The 23,201-nt window shown below is 42.2% G+C and overlaps 1 protein-coding gene across 1 annotated transcript in view; it reads left to right on the plus strand.

Moving 5' to 3' along the window:
* Positions 1–23,201, plus strand: part of UNC13D (unc-13 homolog D) — a 54,709-nt gene that overhangs the window by 3,591 nt on the left and 27,917 nt on the right. The window contains 11 exon segments of the mRNA XM_042454714.1: positions 2,923–2,955; positions 6,910–7,017; positions 9,313–9,372; positions 12,558–12,624; positions 13,259–13,451; positions 15,485–15,529; positions 16,922–16,990; positions 17,151–17,220; positions 17,374–17,478; positions 17,853–17,945; positions 21,591–21,694. Coding sequence (XP_042310648.1) covers positions 2,923–2,955; positions 6,910–7,017; positions 9,313–9,372; positions 12,558–12,624; positions 13,259–13,451; positions 15,485–15,529; positions 16,922–16,990; positions 17,151–17,220; positions 17,374–17,478; positions 17,853–17,945; positions 21,591–21,694 — 947 coding nt within the window.

The following is a 23,201-nucleotide window of genomic DNA, read 5'->3' on the forward strand; positions in this document are numbered from 1 at the left end:
AGATAGATAGATAGATAGATAGATAGATAGATAGATAGATAGATAGATAGATAGATATCTCAGATGTACTGTCCTGATCACTAATCCTAGTGATATGGGAGTAATGTGTACTCAGTGGTGAGGGGGGGATTTGTTTTCAGAGGCTTATTTTTTCAGGACCAAGACGGAAAAGTATTTTTTTTAAAAAGCAATGTTGTACATTTTCTTTGAGCTCTGTCTTCAATTTTATTTTTTTTTAATGTACAAGGTCAGTTCATGACATTTGGCAGCTTGTGGTGCAGAACAAGATGGTGTCCTCACCCATGTACAAAAGTCACTGCGCTGTCAGTGAACTCTTCCTTAAAAACTGGCAGCAGGACAGAGTCTTCTTCCTGCACCATTCAGAATAGCTTAGGAACATGCAAGGCAGGCCGTGGGGCTAGCAACTCCTCAGATAGCTTGCTTTGGTACCACTGCATCAGCTACCTATGGTGACTGCATCACTCTGTCTAAAGCCAAGGCTGGGGCCAGCATATAGCCATTCAATAGGTGCTGCCATGTTCCAGCCAATTGTAGGAGCCCATAGGTGTAGGGGAATGAGTAATAGCAGAGTGGCATAGTATCTGGGAGACTTGCACCCAACACCTTGCCTTAAGAGTATCTTTCTCAAGCTGTACACCTTCCCACAAACTGTGAAACCTGAAATGGGGTGAGTCTTGGGTTTGAGGCCTGGGAATCCCTCTTCCTTTGGAAAATTGATGCCAGGCATGTTGTTCACACTGGCACACAGATTCAAGGGATCATGGATCCTTCCACCCTTGTGCCACTTACACATAGTAGTGCTAGGGGACACCAGTGTTGATTTGGGCCCATGGATCTCAGGTAAAGGCTTTGAGGGAAAGGTTGGGGTCTCCGGCTCTTTAAGTGATGTGAAGTCTTTAAGTGATGCTTGAGGTTAATAGCAGCATGGGTTCCTCAGCCCCTGAATCCATGCCCAGGTTACTGCTGGACTGGGAGAATCTTAGAATCTTACAATTGGAAGGGGTCGCAAGGGCCATTAGTTCAACCCCCTGCCATGAAGGAATACACAGCTAAAGCACTCCTGAAAGATGTCCATCCAACTAAAGAGCTCCAAAGAGGAAAAGCCCAGACCCACCCCAAGGAAATCTATCCCACTGTTAGACAGTTCTTACAGTAAAAATGTTCTTCCTAATGTTTATGTAAAATCTCTTTTCTTGTCATTTGAATCCTTTTAGTCTCTGTAGCAGCAGAAAACAAGTTTGCTCCATCTTCCACATGATATTCCTTTCTTATATTTAAAGATAGCTATCATGTCAGATCTCAGTCATGTCCCATAAGGCTTGGTTTCCAGGCCTTTGATCATCTTGGTCACCCTTCTCTAGACATATTCCAGCTTGTCAATCTCTCTCTTGAACTGTGTTGTCCAGAACTGAACACAATATTCCAGCTGATATCTGACCAAAGCAGAAAATAGCGGCAGTAATACTTCCCTCGATTGGGACACTATACTCCTGGTGATTTAGCTCAGAATTTCATTGGCTCTTTTGAGTGCTGTGTCACACTGTTGAGTAATGTTTACTTTGTGGTCCACTAAGACCCCTAGATCCTTTTAATAACTGTTGCTTTCAAGCCATGTTTAAATGTTTTTGAGCATTTAATTTTTCTGCCTAGTACCTTACATTTATCCTTATTGAAATTCATTTTGTTAGTTTTGGCCCCATTCTCTAAGCTCTCCAAAGTCGTTTTGAATTTGAATTCTGGCAAAATTCAGAGGTGTCCCATGCTTTCTCCCCACCTGCGGAGGGGGAAATTGCCCCATCATTGATTCTCTTTAGCAGTCTGTTTCCATCTGAAGGACTTAGCAGGAGGAAGGCTAGGAACAGGTGCAAAAGGAGTACTGTTAAAGGAGAAAGGTGGGAGAACCCCATCCTCTCCTGAGATTTGATTTACAAGTATGCTAAGACAAGATTAATGCACAGCCACAGTGTTGTCATACTTTTTTTAAAAAGCAGCTCTACCTTGGTTCCTAGTTATTGCTCATTTGTTGTATCAAGCAAAGAATAGTGAGTTTTTGTTGTTGTTTTTAAAATGGAAGTTCAAAAATGTTGATGCCACAGCCTAATTGGTAGTGGATTTGATGTCCTTCAATGATGACATATAGTATAGTATGACCATTATGCAAAAGGATCTTGTAGCACCTTTGAGACTAACTGAAAGAAAGAAGCTGGCAGCATGAGCTTTCATAGGCTTGAGTTTGCTTCCTCAGATGCATGGGGTGAAGTAACTCTCTCTTGCTCTCTAAATTGTACATATGTATTTCGATTTCAACTGTAAGCTAAATGTAACCAAAAGAAACATGTAGCCATTGTTTACTGACTGTAACTTGTATAAAAGGATAATAGGTCTGTTTCTCTCTCTCTCTCTCTCTCTCTCTCTCTCTCTCTCTCTCTTTCTGTGTGTGTGTGTGTGTGTCTTTAAGTCACCTGTTGACTTAGGGCAAGCCCTTTAATTTCCATCTTAATTTCCTAGGGTTTTCTTAGGCAAAGAATACTCAGAGTTAGTTTTGTTAATTCATTCCTCTGAAATATAAGCATGTTTATATAGAAAATTTCTCTATACAATAGCAAGAGTGAGCAAATAAAAACACACAAAAGTACAAAATAAAAGAGTGTTGCATACATTGTGAAACAACACTGTCAGTTTAAAAGATCTTGAAATCTTAAAAAAGAGATGCCTTAGGCAATAAATTCGACACTGCTGGCAAACTCTCTTCTACAAAGTTGTATGGTGTACTTCTTGATAAAGTAGATACTTGGACCACTGTTTACATGCTCTAAAACCATCATAGGTATAGAATGGATTACAGGGATGAACAAAAATATGTTTGAATATACCTGTACACATTTTTTTTTCCTTCCATAGATGGACCTGTCCCATAAATTTACAAAGAAAGAGGTAAGACTGCTAATGTTAATTATTCCGAATAATGGCAGACCAGGCCAAAAGTTTGTTCTGGTGCAGCATGTGTTTTCTCATGGTGGCCTATGCATACGACTCCAGAAAATCAACAAGTAGCACTTCAAGAGGGCAGCCCAGTGCCTGGTCACCTGAAATGTACTACTTTGAACCAGAGAGCTCCATTTAGCAAACTCCATTCATTTGTCTAAGCCCCACTGAAAGCCATGAAAAACAGTGGCCATTCCCACCACATTTTATGGCAACACATTTCATAAGTTAACTTTACATTATGTGGTCTTTGGGGGATTTTTTTTCTGGCTCTCAGTTTCACTGGGTAAGTTATTATGGGTTGATTTTTTAAAATGGAACAGTTTGTAAACACTGGATAGTCTATATTATATTTTGTGTAATAATACACAAAATATACCTGAACCTGTTATAAAGTCAGCTTGTGGATACTTTGGGGAACAGTTGTGGAAATCAGTATATCTAGAGCCATGGTATGATGGCAGATTGGCCCAAAATATTTTGCAGCCTGAGACAAAAGATAAAATGGCACCCACAAACTTGGTTCTGAGTATAGAAGCCAGTTGGCCAGGCAGTTGAATTTTAATTCAGTGCTCTTGATGGGATATTGTCCACCATCACACCTCAGAGAAGCAGGCTAGTTTGGGAGGTGTAAGACTGGCTGTGTGGCACATAGAGCTCTGTCATCTAACAGGAAGGGAATGATGCAGAGACACAGGATAAAAGATAGGTTGCAGCACTTCTGCAGTTGATTCCATTTCCTCCTGGAGCTGGGAGCGTGAATATTGATACCTTCTGCTTTTCCTTTCTCTGGCCACACCACACTAGATTCTTCTTCCCTCATTGTGGTTTACCTAGCATTGCTTAAAGAACATGTCCAGAGGCTTAGAAACTGCCATTTTGCTTCATCTTTCCCCAATCCTGGTTAAAGAGTCATAGTACAGAACAGAGACAAAGTCTCAGAATATAGAAAAGAAAGATGATGTTATTCTTGAAAACAACATGTATTGGCCCAAAAATGTTTTATGGCTCCTTTCAGGGGCTCTTAAAAGAAAAGGGGACAGTACATAGGTAAAAAAAAGATACCAAGAGACAAGTTACAATTTGCAAAGTCAATTGTATGTGCATGTACCTTACATCAAATGTACGTATAAATTGTCTCAATTTAAAATGTGTATTGTACAAAATAAACTTGTGTAATTCCAAAGTAATAGTTACATTGCAGCTTTAAAATCAACTGGCCTACATACCCTAAAGGCACCAGAGTCCATCTGATCTTGGAAGCTAAGCAGGGTCATTCCTGGTTAGTACTTGGATGGGAGACTGCCAATTAATACCAGGTGTAGGCTATATTTCAGAGGAGGAAACTGGCCAAACCAGAATATTCCTTAATTAAGAAAACCTTATGAAATTTGTGGGGTAACCATAAGTTGACAAGTAACTTGAAGGCATACAACACATTTTTAAAAAAATCAATGGAAATTTCAAACCGGGATGCTCTATGACAATAAAAATAACATATTTCCAGACCAAGAAGGAATAAAAAAACATTGGATGCAATACACAGAAGTGTTATATAAGAGATGATAAAATGATTGCATGTAGAATGAAGATGAACTCCAAATTCTAAAAAGTGAGGTGGAAGCTGCAATAAGGGAAATGGCGAAAAACAAATAATCCAGAACAGATGATATCCTAGTCAAACTGCTGCAATCCACACTGACAGAGTCAGATACAGTGCTAACATATGTCAATAGATATAGAAAACAAAATGATGGCCAACAGATTGGAAATTATCAATATACATCCCCATCCACAAAAAAGAGACACAAAGACTGCAGCAATTATAGGGCCATAGCACTAATCTTCCACACAAGCAAAATTATGGTCAAAATTCTGCAACATAGACTCCAACCACACATGGAGAGAGAAATCCCAGAGGTCTAGGTGGAGTTCAGAAAAGGAAGAGGCACTAGGGACCACATTGCAATGGATAATGGAGCATGTGAGGGAATTCCAAAAGAAAATCGGCATGCGTTTTATACACTATATAGCAAAGCCTTTGACTGCATAAATCATGAAAGGCTATGGAACGCCCTAAAAGACATGGGAATGCCAACACATCTGATAGTCTTGATGAGGAATTTGTACTCAGGACAAGAGGCTACTGTCAGAACAGAACAAGGAGAAACGGAATGGTTCCCAATTGGCAAAGGGGTCAGGTAAGGCTGCATCTTATCGCCCTATTTGTTCAATTTATATGTACTGTAGAACATATTGTAACAAAAACAGACTTGAATACAGAAGGAGGAGGAGTGAAACTAGGAGGAAGGAGTATCAGCAATCTAAGATATGCAGATGACACAATAGTACTAGCAGAAAACTTCACAGACCTGGAATAGTTACTAAGGAAGTTCAAAGAAGAAAGTACAAAGGCAAGCTTAATGTTGAACATATAATGATCACAGAGAATCTACACAAATTCAACCTAGACAATGAAGAAATAGAAATAGTAAAAGAGTTCTCATACTTGGAATCAAACATTGATAGAAATAGGCACTGCAGCCAGGAAATCAGAAGAAAATTAAGAATGGGGAAGGTGGTTATGAAAGAACTGTTAAAGATCCTAAAATACAAAGATATACAACTAAGCACAAAAGTTAGAATCATACAAGCCATTGCTTTCTCTTTTACATTTTTTCCTGTTATTAATTGTTCTTTTCTTAAAAAAATAATCAGTGCATCTTGTGTGTACAGCCTTATTTGAAACTATTGCTAATGACAGTCTCTGGATTGCAGCTGGCACCTAAGTGACCTTGGCCTGTTACAGACTGCCAAAATAAAGCTGATTCGGGTCTCTTTGGAGGTATGCTGTTTAAATGATTCATGCATCCTAAGAATCCGGAAGCTGCACCAAAGCTGCACTCCGGTGCTTAGGAATGGAGTGTGGCTTTGGTGTGACCTCCGGACTCTTAGGACCCATGCATCATTTAAATAGCATACCTCCAAAGAGACCCGAAGCAGCTTTATTATGGCAGTCTGTAACAGGCCCTTGATTAGTTTAAAAAATCTTCCTCCCTTGTATAGTTTATTTTAATCCTTAATAAGTGATTATATCATGAATTATTTCTTAAGGACTTAGGGTGTGAACTGTCAAACCTCAGATAAGTGTTTTGGTCGCTAGTTTTTTTATAGAGAGAGGTGCAGAGTTTTGTTCTTTCCCTCCTAATGGTGATGTTCAGGAAGCTGATCTCATTGGCGTGATAGTGAGTATCAAAGTGAATGTTATTTATAGAGTTAACCCACTGAAAAATGGTTTCAAAGGCTCCTGACTTCCTGTCCAAATAAGGAAAATATCATCTGTGAATCTGTACCAGCTCACTATATTGTTTTTATAAGGACCGATGAAGAGATAATATTTTTCTCAAAACGTTCCAAGAATTTGGATTGCCTGCCTTATTGCATGAGGAAAAAAAGCCCAAATAGAGTGGGAGAATAGTGGTTTTCTCTGTGCCTCTCCGTATGCCATCATAGCACTTCCATTTTGTTGAATGAATTTTTCCAGCACAACGAAAGGCAACAGAGCATGATAGGCCAGAGAGGGTTTCCTCAATATCACCAGTTCAAGTTAAATGGCTCCTTCTAGGGCTGTGGTTCTGCACTGGGTTCCTTCTAGGACTGTGGTTCTGCATTGTGAAATGTGGGGTTTACATCATGAAATGCTAAGAACAGCCCTGCAAGCTATTGAATAGCACATAGGAAGATGGTTGATTATGGCAGACACACACAAAAATGACAACCTTATGGTGTCCCAAAAGTTCCCTTTGGATTATCAGACCAGCACAGTAAATTTTGTGTGGACAGTAATTTACATGATGTTGACTTGGTTTTTCTGATCATCTCCTAATATGCTAATTATTGCAGCTCACTCTGCTGTATGAAGAAGTCCTCTATACCATTCATCATCGCTTGGGCAAACCAGATCCAAACCATGTTGCTGATCCAGATGAACTGTATGCATATGTGCAGAAGGTCAGACTAAATAGTCAAATCCATCCTTCTCATTGTCCAACTCTAAATCTAACTCTTTATTTGGATTGTGACTTTTTCTTTATCAGCTTCTCTCACACATGCTGTGTGACTTGCTTGACCTTTCTTGTTCTTTCCCAAGTGACACCCCAAGACAGGTGATTATTCTTTGTAGCATCATAAGCTTCCTGTCGTTCCCTTGTCAAAGAGGAAGTGCATGCCAGTCATGCCAGAAGCAGAAACCCACAGCATAGGACAAAGCTGTAGACCCTCTGTGGTTTTATTCCCTAAGACAAACTGGGTTTTGAGAGAAGAAAAGCAGTATTTGACACCACCTTCCTTACCAAAAAAAAAGCCACTGGGAAGCTAAAAGAAAGACATTGGGTTGGAACGATCTAGAACCTGCGTCTAGACGTAGCATATTCTGTAGTGAATTTCTGTAAAACTAAGGGGGAAAAGCCAGGATTAACATACACCATTCCACATTATCCAAGGCTCTGACTCATTTCCAACTAATTTTTATAAGATCAGTATCACATATTAATGTAGATGAAGAAACCGACATAGTTAAAGATTTTCTATACCTTGGATCAATTGTTAAACAGAACCGAGATTGCAGTCAAGAAAGACTATAGCTAGATTACCGCATTACATTCTTATAGTGCAGCTATTCCACTTTAACTGCTGAAGCTGCCTCCTGTTGCATTCTGGGATTTGCAGTTTAAGAAGGGACATTCAGAATTCTCAGCTAGAGAGTTTTTAGGTCTCAGTGAACTACAAACCTCAAAATGCAACAGGAGGCAGCCAGAGCAGTAAAAGTGGAACTATAATAATGCGGTAATGTGATAGAACATGGAAGGGCAGCTATGAAGAAACTAGAAAAGATCTTGAAGTGCATTTCACTGAATAATGATTAGAATTGCCCATGTCATTGTACTTCCCATTTCTATGTATGCTTGTGAAACCTGGAGGCTGAAGAAAGCTGACAGGAAGAAGATGAACTTGATAGAAATGTTGTGCTGGAGAACAGTTCCACAGATACTGTGGACTGTTAAAAGCACAAATAAATGGGTCCTAGAGCAAATCAAACCTGAGCTCTTCCTAGAAAACAAAATGACCAAACTTTGGCCTTATCATGAGACCTTATGACTTATTAGAAAATATATTAAAGTAGAACACAGATGGAAAAGAGGAAGACCACATTCCAAGTGGATAGACTCAATCAGGAAAGCTATGGCTCTCAGTCTGCATGAACTGAATAGGGCTATCGCATCTGTTGGAGATGTCTTATTCATAGGACTGCCATAAATTGAGGCCAACATGAAGGCAGTGTATACAACACATCACACAAAAGAGTTGATCATCTTTCCTCAATATCCTGTCTAGTTTGTATGTTTGCCTCTGCACTTCCGCTTTCCCCCATATTGATTTTTTCATGTACTGTTCCTATCCAACCATTTTCCCAATCTGTTTTGTGCGACACCTGTGTAGTTTGCAATCTCAGTGCTGTGATATAAAGTTTTCCCTCTGTGGATTTTTTGAGTGGGGGCAGTAAAAAGAAATCAATAGTAGTGCTGGTGTCTGCAAGGAGGGATGTCTCTTTGGGCACAGAATCAATACATTTGAAGTACAGTCTTTTAAATATGACCCAGATAAGAACCCTCTCATTGAAAGAGCAGGAAATATATACAGTATATTACAGGGAATATGTAAGCAGTCATGGTGAGACACCATCTGGTAACTGTAAGAATTGCAAAAGAAAGATTATCACGAGTCTTCCATTTATCTACAGAAGCCCAAAATATTCATAAATCTCTGCCAGGAGAATAAAATCTGTTCCATCTCCATGAAGGCTGCATTTCCATGGGGGATGATTTGCTAGAAGGCCACATGCCAACAGTAAATCACCCTTTCTCCCTCTCTCTCTTACCTTTCACTCCCCATCCCAGCTACTCTGTGTCCGATGGACTCCTGAGACAGATAAAGATTGCTCTTGCCAGAGATCTGAAATTATAGCTCATGGGGGGCTTTGGAAACTATGCCAAGGATGCAGCCCCAGGGGTGTGGGTTGCCTAGCCTTGGTCTGGGCTATAAGAGACACAGCTTCGGAAAATTTCTTTTTTAGACTAAACCTTCCAGAAAGATGAGTTCTAAAAAAGAACTTTTCTCATCTCAAAGAGCTGGTCTTTAAAATTGTTATTGCCCAGCTTTCACACAGCCATAAGTGATAGACCTTTTCCCAATCAGTTCAATACTGAAAATTGTCCTAACAATTTCTTTTCTTAAACTCTAAACCAGGCCTTTGGTATGGACCCAGATGAACACCGCATCAACCTACAGAGGGTCAAACAGCTAGAGGTAAATTCCATGTTAAAGCACAACTCCTGGGTCAGAATATTGTTTGACTATCTGCTTATTACTTGCTTTCTGATCAGGGGACTCTCCCAGAGTGACTTAATAATGATGCAAAAGATCCCCACCCAGCCTACACAATTGGTTTTGTCAGTGGTGGTTGTGGTCAAAGTTTCCTTTGCTTTATTTATAGTTTCTTAAATCAGGAAGGCAGGAATGGAGGAGCAAGTGCTTACAACAGCCACTTATCTGCTGTGGCCAGGTTGCTTTCCTTTCTTTACACATAAGGAATATGTACTTTGCCTTTCTGCAGAGGCAAGCAAGAATGTGTAGGGTTGTGACCAGAGCTGAAATGGAAGTGCTTTCAGGTAGTTTCTGACTGGAAACATATAAGCCTTGCAAAATGAATAGCAACTGGGGAGGGATCTGCAGTAGGGTTTGCACAAAATTGTATGCAACTTGTGAACAAACAAGAATAACAACACAGAAAGTGATCCTGATCAAAGATGTCCCACTTATGCAGTTTGGCCCTCTCAGGTTCACACTTCTATGCCAATGAAGTCATTGTCCTCTAAAAAAAATGCTCATGGAGCATTTCTTGGCTTTATTCAACAAAATACACCTAATGCACAATTCTTAAGACATTATTTGAGTCACTCTATGGCTCCCAAAAATACTGAAGTTCAAGATATGCAAAGTACAAACCTATAGGACACAGAAGGGAAAAATTAATAGTCCCTATCTTTACTCTTACTATAACTTTGTGTGTTGTGCTAATATTTCATATGTCCCGGGACAGAGGGGAAAATATCTCTTAACAACTTCTTTAATCTCTGAAATACTTAATGATTCGTTTATTCCCTTCTGTGCTCATGGTGTGATTTGAACAAGGGCCATAATATCTGAATGTATTGGCTGTTTTTTCATTCAAATCAGTTAATTCTTTTTTCCTGCTATGATTCTGGAGAGAAGGGGAAAACATAGGCTACAATCCATTTTCACCTATTCTCGAGGCCTGCAGGGGTGGAGTTCCACTTGCACATGTATAATAGGAAGAGTAAAATGAAGACAGGATGATTCTCCTGTTTGAGCAAAGGGAGCACTGCCCATCTACTCCCTCTCCAAACACTAGGTAGGGACAAAGATTATTTAGCCTTGCAAGCATGGACACTGAGTACCAAGCTAAAAGTAGTTGGCTTCATCCCATTCTCATACTAGCCTCAGTGGGCATCAGTCAGCACTGGGTAAAAGAATTAAAGTGAAAGAAGGTTAGGCATCCTAGTATGTTTCAAAGAAACCAATGGTTTCATCACATTAAAGGCTAACCTTATACAGTGCATTCACTGTATAGGTTTTCATGAACTGCAGTCCACTTCATCAGATATACTAGATATACGCTAAGTTTGTGTCTGGTTTTTCTAGTTGCAGTAGCTAAGATTGTTAAAGTGAAATCATCAGAGGGAATTAAGGGTGCACCTACACCATAGAAGTAATGCAGTTTGACACCACTTTTAAGTACTCTAGCTCCATCCTATGAAATCCTGGGATTTGTATTTTTACAAGGCCTTTAGCCATCTCTGTCAAAGAGTGCAGGTGTTTCACAAAACTAGAAATTGCAGGATTCTGTAGGATGGAACCATGACAGTCAAGGCCTCATTCCCACTACAATATAAATTGCAGCAGAATTTGAGGTATATGACCCTAGTTCCCATTTGAAATCGATTCTGATCCTTATGGGTAAACCCCAAACCCCCAAGGTTTCCTGACACCACTTCCAAAGTGGTGTTTTTTGGGATGAATTGTTTTATTGTAAAATAAATTGATTCAGCCCAGTGGAAACCACTGGCGGATTTGCATCCGCCGCTAGTGATAGGGAAATGGCAGGAGAAGGAGGCCGGGGCAGAAGGAGAGAGGAAGCAGGTCCGGAGGATGGTAGATGGAGGGCACATGTGCGTGCCTCCATATTCCCGGCATTTCTCCACTCCTTTGCAGGGGCCCAGAGGCAAGCCAGGAGTACGGAGGCATGCACGCACGGGTGTCCTCCATCCTCCAGGCCTGCTGCCTCTCTCCTTCCGCCCTGGCCTCCATCTAATGTAGGCCTACCGGGGCAGAGAATGAGAAGGAGACCAGGCAGCGGAGAACGGCATGGGGGAGGAGGGGGAGGAGAGAGCAAGTCCACCGCCGCTGCCATTGCCGCTGCCTCCAAGTCCCACACCAACAACCAGGCAGGCAGGGAGGGAGGGAAGGAGGAGGAGGAGGAGAGGGCAGCAGGGAAGGAAGGAGGACCCTTGGGGGTCCCGCTGGGGACAATGCCACCCTTGGATTGCTTGATCCAAGGGTGGCACTGTGGAGGGAGACCCTTGGGGGAGGAGGAGGAGGAGGAGGAGGAGGAGGGCCCGAGAATTTTTTTGGGGGGATAAAACTGATCACAAAAGCATTCTATTGCAAAAGCAAGTAGTTGCTTTTTCAACAGATTGATTTTGCAATCAATTCTATTCTTCCCCCCAAAAGAGATTCCCCTGTGGGAAGTGGTTGGAAGGGATGAAGAAGTGTCACCTTCCCTAGCTCCTCCAGTCGGAATGACAAGCATTCCAACTAAAAAAGCAGTTCCAAACAAGGTCCCTTTTCATAGTCTGAACGAGGGACCTTTTGGAACTGCTTTCATTAGTGGAGCGGAGCCAGGTTCCAACACAGATTTTTCCACAAGTGGGAAAAAGTGGTGTCAAACTGGATTATTTATATAGTGGAGATGCACCCTAAGTCCTACTAAATTCAATCAATCTTACTTTTGAGAAGACCATATAGAGAAACATAATAAAGGCTCTCTGCAGGTCTTCTCAATATAATTTCCTTTGGCTCCCACTGTACAGCACAACTTTCCCAACTTTCCCAACTTTTCTGATTAAAAGCACCCCTATCAGGGCAGGAATTAACTCGATCTGAGCAGCTGCACTCTTGTTCTCCCAATAAGGTCTGGGTATCATATGTCAGCAGCCTATCTTCACTACCAACTTAGAAGTCTAGGATGCTGAAAAAAAGCTGACTGTAGCCTAAAACCAAGTAGCGGATCAGGAGGCTTTACTGCCAAAGCCTAGTGACCCATGTTTGCCTGTTTGCACTGGCTTGCTGTTGCTAGCTTAACCATTCTCTCTCTCTCTCTCTCTCTCTCTCTCTCTCTCAAATCTTTCCAGAAACCAATTTTTTGTCTCAAAGCAACTGTCAAACAAGCCAGGGGTATTCTGGGTAAAGATGCCAGTGGTGAGTAAATAAGAATTTAAAAACAGATAAATAAACTTAGTTCTCTCCTGCTCAGTACTGTGTTATGTTTATAAAAGTCCTTTAGAGTTTATCAGATTAGAATCATAGAATCATAGAGTTGGAAGAGACCGCAAGGGCCATCCAGTCCAACCCCCCTGTCATGCAGGAAATCCAGATCAAAGCATCCCCGACAGATGGCCATCCAGCCTCCGTTTGAAGACCTCCAAGGAGGGAGACTCCACTACACTCCGAGGAAGTGTGTTCCACTGTTGAACAGCCCTTACTGTCAGGAAATTCCTCCTAATGTTGAGGTGGAATCTCTTTTCCTGCAGCTTGCATCCATTGCTCCGGGTTATGCAAATTGTTGTTGGTAGGGACACATTAATATAGATTTATCCATTCTCGTGCCCTCCAGATGTGATTGATTACAATCTCCATCACACTTATGTTAATGTTGGGAACATGTTGGGAATGATTGAACAATTATAACCCTGATAGCCAAGCTGACTGGAAAATTCTGGGAAGTGTAGTCCAAAAAATATTTTCCCAAGCTTGGACATAGCTGCTACTGCTTTACTGGCTGTGATAGAGCCTTACTGTATGCACATTTCAAGAGCTACTTTTCTGCTTGCAGGACTGAGTGATCCATACTGCCTCCTAGGGCTAGAAACTAAAAGGGAAGGCTCTTCCACCAATGGCAGTGCCCATCAAGAGAACAAGAAACGGGCAAAGGCAGTGGTGAAGAATCTGATCCCTGAAGACCAGACCCATCGCACCCAAGTCATCATTCAGACACTAAATCCTGTGTGGGATGAAACTTTTATCCTGTAAGTCTCCTCTCTTTAGTTTTGTTTTTTGCATCTCTCATTCTGGAAGGCAGAAGAAAAATTAAGCTACATTGTGCTTTATGGCAGGAAGAAGTGAATCTCTAGTAATTTAGCATTTTAAGGCCTGTTTTTTTAATGACTGCCAGGTGAAGCAGGCTGATCAGTCATAATACCAAGGAAAATAATTTTCTTTCCCAATTGGAGGTTCTAATGTTCCTTGAGTTGCAACTTGGGAGTGTTGAGGACTTTGTTACATGAGCCTTTTAAAGTATAATTAAAGCTGGATAATAATGCCTTTGGCTACACTTGTCACATGAGGTTATTATTATTATTATTATTATTATTATTATTATTATTATTATTAACATTTATTTATAGAGTGCTGTAGGAGGTTGCATCCAAATTGTTGCTGCTATGCCTCCAAAGCTTAGGGTGTCCTTTGCCATTGACAGGGAACATCCATCAATAGGCTTCCGATCGCACTGCTGTGGCATTAATCCTCTGGTGCAACAAATTTCTCCAGCTGCAGTCCCAAGATTGAGCAGTCATGTGCTCTCAGTCTCCTCTCCCTTGCTATCCCTTAACAAGCTGGTTTGCTTTCTTTCCCCATTTTCTTTTTTCTTTTCTCGTTCTTTCACTAAATAACATTTCTATAATTGCTAAAATGCATTACAACAACAACAACAACAACAAAAATGCTGGGTAGGGCAAAAGGGCAGGGAGGTGGGGTTAAGGGGGAATCTGGAAGAGAGCTGAGGGATCCTTGGTGGCTGAAACAGCCCAGTCACGCTATTACAGGGATGTGTGATTTTGAGGGCTGCCAAACAGGTATGTATCTATTTGCATTTGTTAACATAATTGTGGCAAGAATGGGGCTTGTGGGATAATGTCCTGATTCCTGAGAGAAAGCTGAATCTAAAGCTATTTGCAGAACAAGGATTAAGTCTATCAGCAAGGTCTCAGTAAAGTCAGATAGTTCTTGTCAGGTGGGAGGCTTGAGGGGTGTAGGTTGCTTGGGTTGTGGTAGACCCACTGGGAAGATTGTAGGCAAGTTATCCCAGTTTAGCATGGCATATGCTTGTGATAATGATACTGAAGTGAACCAGTTGAAAGCAAAGCTTCTTTTAATAAGACATGAGGGAAAGAGGGTTTACCTGCGCTTGCAAACTCTCTCACACTGTGTGTGTGTGTGTGTGTGTGTAGAGGAATGCCTAGCTTTTTCTCATTTTTCTTTTTAAGTAAAGGGATTTTTTCCTACTTTTTATACCTAATATTGGATAGAGTTTGGTGATATTACTCTCCTTGTGTGTTTGCCTTTATGTGAAGGAGGAGTGGGAGTGCACCCAATGGCCATGCTTCATGCATACCTCCTACATGAAAAGGCACACGTGAATATCCTAGTCCTTCCACCTTCGCCCTCACATTTGGTGTCAGTTGGTGTGGAGTTTTTGTTGAAAGTACAATAACGCATAACACTGAAGAGTCAATAATGCCTCACAGTGGGCAGCACTAATAGGGTTAGATAGTTGGAGTGACCCAAAAGTGTCCTCCCTCCTTATCTACCTATCCTTCTCCCTCTGTGATGTAAACCGATACTCTTGGGGATGTTTCTACCTCTTCTCCTTCTCAGAGTCCTCTCTCAGCAATTCCCTAGAATGTAGCTAGATTAGATTTGCACCCTGAGTAACTTGCCTGTCCCTAGAATTGAGTTCCTATAATAAATCTTTTAATTTGTTTCTCTAAACCATTGGTGTCTTTGCTCCTTAGTCAGGATTTCTAACTACTGCACACACTCTGTCAGGTTTTCCTTGGTGTATATCAAAATATGCACACAGGTCCTACATGAAGGCTCAAGGAACACGGGTGGAAGTGTAGTTATTGGTATGCAGAACATATGAACAGTGATTTTTTGTCCTCTTCTCTTTGACATATTCTTGGATATACAAGGGGAGTTGAGTGCTCCACTGCTCCTCCAGCTCAATCCTGATAACCTACGCACAACCTGTAACTTTTCTGTAAATTGTGTCTTCCAGGGAGTTTGAAGATATAGCAAATGCCAGATTTCATTTGGACATGTGGTGAGTAGGGAGTGGGTATTATTCCCAATAGTATTTATATCCCATGACATTGTGGGACTAAGCGTTCAGAATAAAGCTAATATGAAGGCTGGTACAATTGCTGTATAAATCAGGGCAGAGAACCAAGCAGCCCATTGGGCTCTCTGACTGACCCATAGCCTTTCTTCCTTGGACCTCCTTTTACCAAAAACATAATCTTTTCAACAAACTTTCTGTTGGTGTCAATTGAAGTTTTATAAGAGCTAAATCACAGTGACTTGAGTAGGGTTACAGGTGGAGAGAGAGAGACATAAACCCTCTGGATGTGCTGGAATTTCTATGCCCCACAACAATTAGGCTTGAATAAAAAGCTTTTGATTTACTTGAATGGGAATGGCTTTTTCAAACCTCATTGCTGTGCAGTGGCACATAACTCTTTGAGAGTTTGCATATTACAGAAGGTGGCTCCACTCACTGGTGGAGCTCCCATATTCACTCCCTCCCCTTTGGAAGGTTAGACATACAGCAAGGAAAATCTGTAGTATACATCCTGATAGTTGTGAGTTTACTGAGCCCAGATTATCCCCATAAATATGTTTGACAAAGCTTTTTGCATGGGATGAAAACCTCTCTCACACATTGTTTCTCACGTGCCGTATGTCACAAAGAAATTCACAAAAGGGCCTCCTTTTAGTCTCCCTTAAGAACTCCCTCGAAAGAAGCAGAGTGATGTTGAGATTGCATCTGCACACATAGCCAGTCAAAGCTAGAGATATATTAATTTCAGCATGGTACATACCGCCAACAAGCGCCGATTTTAGGGCAGCATAACAATGGTGGTGCCCTGTGTACATCGGTGCTACCATTGTTATGTAAGCACCATGTGGTGTCCACACATTTCCACACGGCACTTACATAGCAAGTGCGAGTGGCGCACTTGTTATGCTGCCCCTGCAGCTCAAAAAGAACCAGGTTTTCGTGGGTTCTTTTTCCTCCATAGGGAAGCCGCACGGTTTGGCGGCTGCGGCTTCCCTCTGAAGGAAATTAGGCTGCCGGCAGGCCACCTTTTTGGGTGGTCTGTCCCACGCCTTCACTACTATGGCAGAATTGTATTTGGTCATGAGTTCAACTCTTCCAGCAAGATCTAATACAGAGGTGGGAAAAGTGTCCTTGAAGCATTTTGTGTCCCTGAAGTATTTCTGAGGCCCTCCAAAGTCCCAGACCCAACAAACAAACAAAAATTTGGGGGGGGGGGGGTGGAGACAAAAATGGCAGAAACTAGCAACAAACTGCTGCCAAACGCTATAGTTTTGTCCCCCACAAACTTCCCATACAGAATGCTAAAAACAAAAGGAACATTTCACTTTAAATTGACTGAAAATACTTACACATTTGAATATCTCTTTCTTGCAGGGATTCTGATGAAGTTGAAACTGTACGCCACAAGCTGGGAGAAGTAACAGACCTTCATGGCCTAAAGAGGTTTGTACTAACAATGGGTCTCTTCTTATTTTGTAGTTCTCCTTAATTCAGGGAAAGGTATTCAACACAATAAGTGCTTAAAAAGCAAAAAGTGCAGTGTATATTTTATTCCTTCTGTGTGTCATTTTATCCTTCTCTGGCTTGTTCCCCCCACTTCCAGGATTTTTAAGGAAGCTCGGAAGGACAAAGGACAGGACGACTTCCTAGGGAATGTGGTTCTTCACCTGCAGGTAAGGAAGGTAACAGAGTTATCATAGGGATGCTTTTTGACATCTTCCTTGTGGTTACCCTGGTCTTCCTTTTGCTGTGCTTAGTTCTTGCAGATGTGGGAAAGCAGTATAATTTTTATTAAGTACGGCATTTGGTCTTTTTTTTAAATACAGGACCTGCACTGCAGGAATGACCGCTGGTACAAACTGGAACCTCGTACAGAAACCTATCCCAACCGAGGACACTGTCACCTACAGTTCCTTTTAATCCATAAGAAGGTAGGAGAGGAGAAGTGTCTATAAACATTTTGACAGAGGTGTGAGCCTAGCCCTATAGAGAAACCGAAAGTCCTGGGCTTTGTGCTGACATCTTTGAAGATTATAGGCTGCATCCGCACTGCAGAAATAATCTGGTTTGACACCGCTTTAACTATGTTCTGGTGCCACAACAAACTACAGTTCCCAGAATTCCATAGTATTGAGCCATGTCAGTTAAAGTGTTGTCAACGGGATTAATTCTGCAGTGTGCATGCAGCCATACTGGTAGAACTAGAGGGGATTCGGCTTTTCTGACTGCACCACTCAGGAGGTTCATAAACTTTTTTTTATCTTTTCTAAAAGCTGAATCTCTGGCATTTTTGACTGTTTTTTAGAGGGCCACCGTTGCCAGCAAGACACAGCCAAGCTATATGGTTCACCGGCATCTTCTACAGCAGATGGTTTCTTATGAGATTCTTCAGCATCAGGTAAACAGAGTGAGAGTAGTGGTGGGGAACAGGCTCAAAGGGAATTGGTGAGGAACTGGTGAAAAGTGCCACAGGGCAGGAAAGTGTACATCCACCTTCTTAAACTGGGACCCCATTCCCATTAGCTCATTTGCCCTGGTAGATCTGGTCCGGATTCATTGAGCTGGTACCGAATCTCCCCGGAAAGAAGTTCCCACTACCCTATTACCTTGATTGATGCAATTTGCCCCTCTGAAGTTCATATTTGCATTACCACTTTAAAATGGAGCCTCCTTTGTTGTCAATCAAATTCACTTCCACTTTCATCAAAGGTGACGTGTCCTACAACTGTTGGGCAATGGAATAGATGTCCCCCCTCCTTTTTAAAAAAAAAAAAACTGGCTGCAGCGTTCATATATTCTGTCAACTTTTGTGTGTATGTGCATGTGTTGTGTGCCTTCAGGTCATTTCAGATTCCCTCCTCTTGGCATCCTCTGCTTTCCCTTTGTTTGCCATCTCAGAATGCAATCTCTCCTCCTCTCCTCCTTTGCATCCCTCTGTTTGCCATCCCAGAATGCAATCTCTCCTTCTCTCCTCCTTTGCATCCTCTTGCTTTCCCTCCTTTTCCCATCCCAGAATGCCATCTCTCCTTCTCTCTTCCTTTACATCCTCTTGCTTTCCCTCCTTTTCCCATCCCAGAATGCCATCTTCTCTCTTCCTTTGCATCCTCTTGCTTTTCCTCCCTTTCCCACACATATGTAGCACAAGCATTCACACACTGTATCAATTTGCCAAATTGAAAGGGAAACATATTTGGCACAAGCATTCGCATATTCTCACACACAAAACATTTTTTTTTTTTTTAAATGCCACTTGCAAAGTGACATGCCATGCCGGCAGCAAGCAAATGAAAGGGAAATGTAGCACAAGCATACACATTCTATCAATATGTATCAACCTGTAGCACAAGCATTCGCATAATCTGTCAGAAATAAAAATTACAAAAGAGAAGAGAGAGAGAGCTGCTTGCAAGAGGGGAGGCATGTTCTGCCCACTTCCCTCCCTCTGACCTAAATCCCTCCTCTGAACCTGACCCAATCACGACCGGGGTCAAGTTCACATTTGCCGGCAGCAGGGAAGAAATGGGTTTTCCAAAAAGAAACTGGAAATAATCCACTTTCGGAAAATCTGCTCTAAGGGGGATTTGTCCATGTGCAAGACCCTGATCCTGATGTGTAAAAACTGACACCAGTGGGAACTTCCCAGTTTTAATCCAGGTTACAATTCGATGCAAAAGGTAGTCTGAATGGCCACTGGGACAGGTGATATGTGACTGGTTACACAGATGCAGATGGTTTGATTCTCCATTCAAGCATAGATATAATATTGATCTCCAGCAGCAACCCCCACCACCATAATCTTCTGCTGCCCAGTAAGGACTTTATCACATCAGCCTGCTATCCCACCACAATGCTGCTAGTTTAAGAATGGAAGCATGCCAGTTTGGTACAATTTCTTATCACACTTTCCCCCATGATAGCACTTTAGCAATTTGTGTTCACATGATTTGTTTTCTACACTGTCAAAAGCTGGCTTCCAGGAGGAAGGGTGGGAATGAGCGATCACAGCTTCCAACTGCCTCCCAAACCCAGCTGCGGTATGAGTGTGTACACAGCAGCCAGCTTTGGTAGGTGATTGACAACTGCGATAACTGCTCTGCCCCCTCCCTCCAAAGTGCAAAGCTGCTGTGCGCACATTAACACACAGCAGCCCTGCGCTTTGGGAGGCAGGGGACAAGCGATTACAGCTGCCAACCACCTCCTGAAGTTAACTGCTGTGTGAACATGCACAAAGCATCCAGCTTTGGGAAGCTGTTAATGGCCACAATTGCTGTGTGGGCAAGGTGGGAGAAAGGGAGAGGTGCAGAATCATGGCCATTCATACCAAATGACTGCATGAGAAGTAGAAGTGCAATGGAAGGCAGTAATGAAATAGCAGGGAGATTGAGAGCCTATTGATGGGTTTTGCTCGTCATTGAAAAGGTACACTACAGTAACAAATGCAAAGCAGCAGCAGGATGGATATGATGTCACACAATAAGTACTAGCCAATGATGTTTTCATCCTTTTAAAATTCCTCTTTTAGCTTTGTGTAATAAAGTCCTAAATCCCAGGGTGTGGAGAATTTTCTAACAGCAAATCCTTGGATTGTAGACTGGTTAAGCAGACTGGCTGTTGACAACTCCATGTATAGAAGTGCATCCGTAGCCTAGTTTAGCCCAGCTGGCAGGTTTTATGTTCTTGTCTCCACAAAAATTAACTATGCAGTGAAGTATAACAAAGGGATTTCCCCCTTCTCTCCATAATAGCATTATTTTAAGTGTACCGTTGAAACAGTTTCAGTGCCAGCAATGTGGGCCAGTTCGATAGTTGGCCCTCGGTATCCATAGGAGATCTGCCCCCCCCACCCCCCTCAGATATCAAAATCTGCAGATGCTCAAGTCCTATTGACTCCAATGGCAGCATGGCCACACAGCCATGCCACCAATGGGACTGAAGCCATGCCTCCCTCCCTCCCTCTCTTTCTGAGGCTTCTGCCCTGGGCTTGGCTTCAGGGGCAGAGGCTGGAGCCCCATTGGCCAGACGGAGCCAGAACTGGTGCTGGGGATGGGTCTCAGAGCCTGGATGTTTGGTCCCAGGTATTGGGCCTGGGGGAAGGCTCTGCGATCCAAGCCCTGCTGCTAGCTCTGGCTCCCTTTAGCTGATGGGGCTCCAGCCTCCACCACAGAAGCCAAACCCAGGGAAGAAGGAGGGGGAAGGAAGGAGAGGGGAGAGAGGGGGGGAACGAGAGGGGGGAACAGAAAGAAGGAGGGAGGGAGGGAGGACTTCAGTCCCATTGTCCCCAATGGTGGCGCAGCTGTGTGCATGCATCGCCATTGGGGACAATGTGGGCTTGCCATCTGTAGATCTTCAAATCCATGGATGGCAAGTCTGCAGATACCGAGACCCCACTGTATATTACATGTGCTTCAAAACAAATGGCTGTATATATACAGTGTGTGTGTGAGTGTGTGTGTGGGTGCTGTTTTGTGCAGTACCTGCTCATACCTTCTTCAGGTGCTTTAAAGCTCCACTATATGTACACATGGATTTGTACTTTATTTGTTTGTTTGTTTGTTTATGTAACTATTTCTATCCCATCCTCTACTGTGAGAATTTAATCAAGATAAAATCATATTAAATAAATCACCTATTAAAACAACAGAAATGACTAAAACCATGAACGGTATACTTTAATAGGATTAGGCTTCCAAAAGCCTTTGTAATAAAAAGCCATGTTTTGATTGGTGCCCAAAAGAGACCAATGTTGATGCCAGCCAGCCTCTACAACAGAATTGTTTAGTTAAACTCTGGGGAAGTCAGCTGGGCACAACAGCATCTCTCCCAGGTGCCTATGGGGCCTGTCAGCATTCTCGTTCCACTCATTGGTCTCCTCATGACACAGGATACATTCATGCAGATGGAGTTTCCTAAAGGACCATAGCAGCCATGGTGGGTCACACAGGGCAGGTGGTTACTACACCTTCTCAAAGCAGCCATGTAATGGGACTCCTGCAATCTCTTTCTGTCAGTTCATCAGCAACCATTTTATTGTTTATCTTGACAGGCTGGCAGCACTTCCTGGGATGGTGAACTGAGCAAGCACGCTAATACAATCTTGTACCTACATGCTACTCAGAAAGACCTTTCAGACTTTCACCAGGACATGGCGTAAGTATTTCCTGCACTCTTCCACCTACGGCAGCCACATCTTGGAAATAAAGACTGACGTAAGATGCTCAGATTCATAGCTCTGCTACTCTTGGTTCCTTAATTGCTTTTTAAAAAGCTGCAACGAGTCTTTATTTCATAAAGAGTTTAATCACAACTTGTAATCATGCCTTGTGATAAGTAACAAGAGTAACTTATAGGATCTTAAAGTCAGAAGGGATCTCAAGGGCCATCCAATCCAAGTCCCTAGCATGTAGGAATACACAACTAAAACTCTCCTGAAAGATGCCCATCCCATCTCTGATTAAAGATCTCCAAAGAAGGAGATTTTACCTCTGTCTAAGGCAGTCTACCTCACTGTCGGACTGCTCTTGCAGTAAATAATTTCTTCCTAATGTTTAGGTCATAAGGAGCCCTGGTGGCGCAGTGGTTAAATGCTGATACTGCAGCCACAACATGGTAAGTTCGATCCTAGAGGAGGGCTACAAAGTCCATCCTTTCATAGGTTGGTAAAATAAATACCCAGTTTATTGGGGGCAATTGGCTTACAGATTGCAAACAGCTCAGCGAGTGTTAGTTCACTGATAAGTGGTATAAAAATGTACTTGCTATTGCTATAGCTATAGATGCCCTTTTCTGGTTCCTTTACTAGACCTGGAAGCCCTTCATGAATTTCACACTTTTATTTTTTTCTTTTTAGATGATACCTATTGGCACATTCCAGTGGCACTGCTACATCCTCCACTCTGGATGTGTCCCCATGAATTTTTCCAGGGCTATTATTATTGCAGGAAAAATGTATAATTCTTTTCTTTTTCCCCATTACCTGCCATAATCAATTTCAGTTTGAGCAAACATCTGGATTTTACAACTGAGAGAAATTATGGAAACCAAGCCAATTTGAGTACAGATATGTAATCTGCACAACATATTCAATGAACATTTTTTATTTTTGTTGACTGGAGATTTTTGAGTTTGTTATTGATTTTGACCCAGTCCCCTTTGAGTGGACATTACTTTAACTCCACTAGAGTAGCATTCAGAGACATAGACATGTTAATCTGGAATATCAGTATGCAAAGGGATCTTGAAGCACCTTTGAGACTAACTGTGCAAAAGAACTTGTAGTCTAACCTTTCATAGACTTGGACCTGGTATAGACTGGTGCAAAGTGCCAGCCTGGGGTTGATTTTAGGGCTTGGGGGATGCCATGATGACGTATGTGCAGTGCAGTGTCCAAATGGCACCATGGTGCATGGACATCATCAGCACATGAGAGGGCACCAATGGTGCCATGTGTGCCCTAAAAAGAACCTGCCAGGAGCGAGTTCTTTTTAGGGCTCCTGGAAGCCATGCCATTTGGTTGCTGCAGCCTCTGTCGGGGGCAAAAGGGGGCAGTGTCTCGCTGTCCCTTTCCCCCCGTCTGTATCCCCTTGGTCTACTTCCTCAGATGCAATTATATGAAAGCTTATGCTACAACTTCCTTTGCACAGTAGTCTCAGAGGTG

Source organism: Sceloporus undulatus, chromosome 2 (assembly GCF_019175285.1).
Source record: "Sceloporus undulatus isolate JIND9_A2432 ecotype Alabama chromosome 2, SceUnd_v1.1, whole genome shotgun sequence".
NCBI classification, from domain to species: domain Eukaryota; kingdom Metazoa; phylum Chordata; class Lepidosauria; order Squamata; family Phrynosomatidae; genus Sceloporus; species Sceloporus undulatus.